This window comes from Miscanthus floridulus, unplaced genomic scaffold (genome assembly GCF_019320115.1).
Source record: "Miscanthus floridulus cultivar M001 unplaced genomic scaffold, ASM1932011v1 os_2352_1_2, whole genome shotgun sequence".
Lineage (NCBI taxonomy): Eukaryota > Viridiplantae > Streptophyta > Magnoliopsida > Poales > Poaceae > Miscanthus > Miscanthus floridulus.
Genome location: NW_027098251.1, coordinates 150907 through 157725, shown reverse-complemented (window position 1 = coordinate 157725; position 6819 = coordinate 150907). Strand labels below are relative to the sequence as shown.

Sequence of the window (6819 nt, the reverse complement as noted above, 5' to 3'; positions counted from 1 at the left end):
TCTCGTCCATACGAGAAACCATAATTAGGTGTTAAACCATGATCTACAACAGCCACAATCATTCCTACGAAGCATCAATAAAACATCCTACGTATCCAGCACCACAGAGGAATAGAGCAACCATGATAGCAATAGTTCAGCTGATGGGCACACCAAAGTTTCAAAGTTTACAGCAGATACCAACAGCAGCACTAAAAATGACAGCTGGAAGGGAAGGTTCAAGGTTCTATCATCACCAGAGGCATTAGCAGTGACTGGCAACAGAAAACAGAACGATAAACAGTAGTAGAGAATTGGACCTCTATTATCACCAGAACGTCATGCTGTCACATCACAGCACAGACCTGGATTATGCAAGTTTTTGACAGGGTTAATCAGTGTATACAATGTTAACAAGCAGTAATTCCACAGGTGGGAACTTCTAGTGTATTTACAGCCAGTCTCCTGTATCACTTTCATCTTTTCCTTCCCTTCTACAGAAAGACAATACCAGAAGAAAAATATTTCTTCTGATTACCATGAACATCCCTTCAAATCTCGGCATTCTTCCATGTCAGATCCCTAAACTACTGAAATTAATACACCACAGATCCACCACTATTTTGATCACAGGACGAATAGCACACTGGTTCACAGCTAAACTCATGGGATGCTGGAAAGAGAACCAAGTTCAACAGTGACATGTGTTATACCTATTCGTTCGAGTGTTTCTTTTTCATCCACTTTCTCCTTTCGAACAAAAATTAGTTATCCATCCAGGCAAATTGTTGGTCAGTCTATTTACATTCATGAAGCCTTGTACTATTGCCTTCTTTCCAATGTTGTAGTCGCCTAGACCCCAATGCATAATGCCACACCCTCATGATGATCTTCGCCAACTTTTAATTCCCTTTTGAGGCAGTTTGAATGGGCTCCAGCTTTTCCTGCGCTTTGGGCTGTCAGCAAAGACGCCTGATGCCAGTGCCTGCTGAAGCCACCGCTCAAATTCATCTTCAGGGATCATCTCTGCGTCCAAGCTGAAGGGATACCGGGAACTGTAGGATCTCTGAGGCATCCTATCTGTGCCAACCATGTTTACCATAAAAGTTGGACCATGAGTGTTAGGCTTACACTCCATTCCCTGGATAATCAGCAACAGTAAAATCAGTTAGAGAAGTAAATTCATATTCCTTTAAATGGAACAATGAAGCATTTCATGTGAATATTCAAAGCTGCAAGTCATACATCAAAATAGCAACAGTAAAATCGGTTAGATCGAGCCAGACGCTCACCTGGCAGGTAGCCCACTCAGACACATCAAATATTTTGCTCTCAGCACAAACAAAGGCTCGTGGTATTTCCATCTGAAGTGAAAAATGCACATTGCTCAAATACAAATACAAATACAATGAACTAAAAAAAACTGAGTATCTCAGGACCATCATTAGAAAATAGGCATTCTAGAATTGAGTAGCTTCCAAAGGTTCTGAATATTAAGGGGCAGACCTAGTGCCGGAGGCTCCCACATGAGTGGGGTCTGGGGAAGGGATAAACCGAGACAAGCCTTTCCCCCGCAAAATCTGCGGAGAGGCTGCTTCGAACCCACGACCTGGTGACTCAGTGAGACAGCTCTCACCACTGCACCAGGCCTGCCCTTCACAGGTTCTGAATATTCAGAATTAGAATTATTTGAATCATGAGACAAATAAGAGATAGAAGCTGAATGACCAAGACCAAGGTACTTTAGGAATCCACCTATATAGCAACTTAAAATATTTGACATAGTCAGATGTCTTAAATACTTGGCCTGTTACTAAATTGGCGGAACCTCAAACAAAACATTAGCCTAAAAAAAGCATAAGACTAGCTTATAGTTCAAAACAAAAGATGGCAAGAACCCATACTTGTCTCTGTAAACACAAAGATTCACATCAGCAGAACTACAGAATTCACACAATTGTCAATTGTGATTTTATTTCTTGGGTGGAGGCAATAAAAGGAGACTTGAAAGGATGGAATATACCCAAAGACTTAGCCTTAGATAGGAGGGAATAGAAAACAGCTATTCACGTGCCTGAACCTTGGTTGCTTCTGCTGGGTGTCAACTCTAGCCTACCCCAACTTGTTTGGGACTTAAAGGCTTTGTTGTTGTTGTCAATTGTGATTTTATTTACTTCGCTCCATTTGTTTGAAACCACTCCATACAAGTTTTCAGCAGTTAAATTACAAAAAAAACAACACTGTTCATAAGTTCTTCCGTATAATAAATTGTAAAAGCAAGACATCAATGTACCTTGACAGAGGATGAAAATCTGATTTCAACCCATCCATCTCCATCCTTGGCTTGATGAAACTGATCACAGCCCTACATCCACATAATTCCTACTAATTAACTGCAGCGATACCCAATCAATCGAAAAGTACCCTGAAAAGTCCATACTGGGTGACTAACCTGACAGAATCTTGCTCTTGTTTTGCTTCTCTTGGTGCATATCCATATATGGAAATTACCACACTTAGTGCACTGTATGCGCCTGGACTCGTCTGGGAGAAACTCTACACCACTCTTTAAAAAAAAAAGTCTATGAGATAAGTTTATTTAAAGTGAATTGCTTCATCACATCCATTAGACCACTCAAGTGAAAAATACCATTGTTGTGTCCTGACATGTGGACCCAGGGCCCACCTGCCAGTCTCACAAGCAGTAGTATTTCCCAGTTTGTGCATCTTTGCAATGGCATCTTTGCAATGGCACCATGCTAATTTCTCAGTAAGTTACACTATACACTTGAATAATTGACCAGATATACATAGAAACCACCGGATATATATAGAAAGAGAAATATAATTGTATGTCAACAGAGATAAGAAACCACCTGTTGAGAGACAACACGTGATCTCGGAGTAATTTTCAGTGATTCTTCTTTCCTCAGTTGTTCATCATAGCTGTTTTTCTTTGTGAAATCAGAGAGAACCTGCAGGAAGGTATGACTACACAAGTTAACTTCATCAAGAATCAGAAAGGTAATAAAGAAAAGATACACTACTGGATTAAACAATAATCTAGACAACGAAAAGTCAAAGCATAAACATCTGAACAAACACTTGCCTCATAAGCTGATTGAAGCTTTTTGAATGATTCACAAGCCAATGGATTTCCCAAATTTTTATCAGGATGTACAAGCAGGACCTAGAGAAACAAAATACAAGACTGTAAAAAAGAGGACAGTAATATGAATTTCTATTGTATATGGGGTTGTAATGTAGTACCATTCTGTGATATTCTTTTTTCAAGGTCTTTTGGTCAATGCTTCTATTACGAGGTACGCCCAAAACTTCATAATGGTTTGAACCATCCATTATCCTCTTAATCTCATCCAATGAACTAGAATCAGATTTCACTACTTTACTAGGAGGCTCCTCTTTTTGTACATGTAACACATCTTGGATGGGTGCTGAGCAGTATGGCTTCGCCGAAGACACGGTCTCAGGTTCACTATCAGGAACCGGTGGGAATTCACAACTACGATAGAACTCATCCATAACTGGATCAGAATCCTTCATGTCTTGAAACTGGCTTTCTTCAGTGCTTCCTTCGTATCCTTGCGCTAACTTATTAAGAAGATCATTTGTCAAGAAAGAAAGGTTGAGTGTCAAGAAGACTCCAAGCCACCCAACACGAACAGCCACAGAATAAATAGCATATGAAGTCAAAACAGGTATCACATATCGAGCATGTTTCAAAGAGCACATACAACCTGCATTAACGCATAGAAGCCTATCATCAGGTGTAAGCGTCAAAAAAAATATGACTACGGGAAAAAAGAAACAGGTTAGGGACTTGTAGGAAATATAAGCATTCTCACGAGCAGATTTGTAAGTTTAAATAAACAAACCTCCAGCAACCAGAAGCATTCCTGTAATCCAAAAGTAGCCATACATCCACATTATTAATATCCCAAACAGCCCAACAATGAAAAGGCCAGGTGTATAGCCCATAGAGTGAACAACTGCAGCAGCAGCCCCCTGAAATATTGAGCTATTAAAAAATTAGCAAACAACATAACTTCAGATACTTTCTAATCCTATAAATCTAAATATGAAATCGTGTCTCCTTACTTGCAAGTAAAAGCTACATATTATACAAGTACATTTGATGACAATGAACTACGCAGTCAGCATGAAAATGTCAAAACCTAGCAGTGAAAAAATATCAGGGGACCTAGCATTAGGATTCTTTAGTTTTATTTTGTTTCTACTGCTTGAATTCATGTATGACTTACCTAGTGCAATCTAGCTGAAAAGGTCTAACATTCTTCCGTATTAATTAAGCCCACTACAGTTCACAACTGGGGCTACAAGCAGATAGAAACTCAAACTATGTCAGAGGCATAAGTGCATATTAGAGTTAATCCATCTACGGTCTTGTTTGGATGTACGTGTATCCATCTCAATCCATGTGTGTTGGACTGGGTAAATTCCACCCCAAACCACTCCAACACACATGGATTGAGGTGGATACATGTGCATCCAAACAAGACCTACAATGAAAAGTATGCTATGTTCATAGGTATTAACATTTCAATTAATCAAACAAACAGTAGTTACTGCACGATGAAACAACTGAACATCAACTTTCTAGCATTTTGCTGAGATAGGATCCTCGCAGGGTACATATTACAGACATGATGCATTCTCACAAATAGCAAGTCGGTTTATGAAGGATGGAGTGCATAGCATCATTCTAGCATAGTAAGATATATTCACATAACAGGATTAGTAGGTCAGGTCATACTCAATCCGAAAGTTGTGTTTCATCACCATCCTAACTTTGGTAGCAAAACAAACTAGACAGAACTAAGTAGTGCAAAAGAAACTTAAAACACAGCAGTTCACATATGTTACTACTAAAGTAGCGAGAATCATGTTCAATCACCATCTACCTTTGGTAGCAAAACAAACTAGATAGAACAAAGTAGTAGTATTAAAGAAGTTGAGAACGCAGTGTGCAGTCCATAGATGTTCTTTGGTAGCAAAACAAACTAGATAGAACTAAGTAGTATAGTATAAAAGAAGTTGAAAACGCAGTGTGCAGTTCATAGATGTTACTTCGCGATAGCATAGAAGAAGCTTACTACTAAAAGCTTCACACAAACATTTAGCAGCAACACATGAAGGCAACCAGTGGCGGCACAGTTTAGGCCATCCTATCCTATTTGTTTCACCATCCATCAGGCAACACTTTAACCACTTTCGTAAAGAAATGTAACCTCACATGCAACGCAAAGTTGGACAGCAAAAGCAGCACATGTCAAGATTTAGAATCTATCACCCAAAATCCTTATCCGGTAAATCAAATCTGAGCTAAAGGTTGAGAAGCAACAAGACAAGACAAGTAGGATTTGCGGAGGAGCACGAACCAGGCTAAGAAGCGCGTAGAGGGCGCAGGCCGGCGAGGTCATGCAGACGAAGAAGCTCCAGAGGATGACGAAGACGGCGGCGGGGCCGAGGCTGGCCACCGCCAGCACCCCGCGCGCCGTACACCCGCGCCATTGCCGCAGCGCGGCGAGCGCGAGGCGCGAGGAGGTGGCGCAGGCCCGGGACACGGCGGGCCAGTGCCGATCGACCAGGAAGGCGAGGCGCTCCCTGCTGCCGCACGCCGCCGTGTGTGCCCACGCCAGGATGTGCTTCTGGGACAGCACCCACATCCACGCCTGCTTCCACAGCCCCAAATCCGCCATCTGGATTGGGAGCCGCAGGAAACGCCGAAATCCAATCGGAAAATGCTCAGTCCAGGGGCCGCGAGAGCCCCATCTCCCCCCCCAACCGAATTCAAAAAAATACTCCTCCACGAGAACCGAAGCAGCAGCAGCTCGCAAGAACCTGCTTCCCCCAAGCCTCTCCAATCCAAAAACTCGAAGAAGAGGGATAAGCGTCGCAACCAGCTCAAGAACTAGCCAAGAACCACCGCTCCCCGCCCGGGTCAGAGCCAGACACGCCCGAGCACAAACCGGATCGAGCCGTAAACCCAGTTGCCGCCACCTCAGCTGAATTGGCCGGGGACGGCAGGAGCTCCCTGGAAGCCGCCGCTTTAAGATAGGGGGGAAGCAAGCAATAAACGACGAGAAACCCCCGGGGGAGCCTCAGAAAGGCGCCATCTTTCGCGGGGGGCTGCGGGCCGCCGACACCTGCGGATGCCGGATGGATCTCGCGCCGGTGAGTCGGCGGGGGCGGGGGGTAAAATAGACGGGAATCCGAACTTTGGCGCAGCCGGCGTCGCTCTCTTTTGCTGGTGCTTCGCTCGCTCGCTTTTGCTGCGCTCGGGCTCGTGACAAAAGAGGGATTGCGGTAGAGTTAAAAGGGAAAAGAGAAGACCAAGGAGAGATCTTGCAAAAGAGGGCAGGGGAAGAAAGATGAGGAGAGACAGGATTAGGGATAACTTGGGAGCAGTGAGAGTGTGGCAGAGGAGAGGAGACACTGTTAATGGAACGGGGCAGGGCATGGGGAGAGGAGAGGAGCAGGGCAGGGGTGCTCGGTGCTGATGGATATGGGATGGGTGGTTAGAGAGGGAAAAGAGAGTGTTTTGTTCTGCAGACTGCAGAGGAGAGAAAGGTTAGAGAAGCTGCCAATTGAATGAGTAACAGTGACACCAGCAACAGGAAGATGTGAGAATGTATATGAATGAATGATGATGGTGACTCAGATTTAGGCAATTTTATGAGTTTGGGAAAAATATTAATAACTGTTTCGTTTAATTAATGATGATGAGAATGAAAATTATTATTGGTTCAAAAAAATTGGTATGCCAAAAGTACTAATAATGAGAAAACGTGGTAGGAG

General features: G+C 43.1%; 1 protein-coding gene across 3 annotated transcripts; it reads right to left on the bottom strand.

Annotated features, from left to right (window-relative positions):
* Positions 1-276: 276 nt before the first annotated feature.
* On the bottom strand, positions 277-6541 carry LOC136534844 (uncharacterized). Of its 3 annotated transcripts, none has more exons than XM_066527209.1 (9): positions 5400-6541; positions 3876-4005; positions 3250-3791; positions 3089-3169; positions 2856-2954; positions 2432-2545; positions 2273-2344; positions 1272-1343; positions 277-1120 (listed from the first exon to the last, which is right to left on the bottom strand). In XM_066527209.1, exons 1-9 carry the CDS (start codon positions 5718-5720, stop codon positions 860-862), a joined length of 1692 nt encoding a protein of 563 aa, XP_066383306.1. In that variant the 5' UTR covers positions 5721-6541; the 3' UTR covers positions 277-859. The 3 variants fall into 3 exon arrangements, with proteins under 3 accessions (XP_066383306.1, XP_066383307.1, XP_066383308.1); XM_066527210.1 differs by having other exon boundaries at positions 3250-3737; XM_066527211.1 differs by having other exon boundaries at positions 927-1120; positions 2432-2535.
* Between the last annotated feature and the right edge of the window lie 278 nt (positions 6542-6819).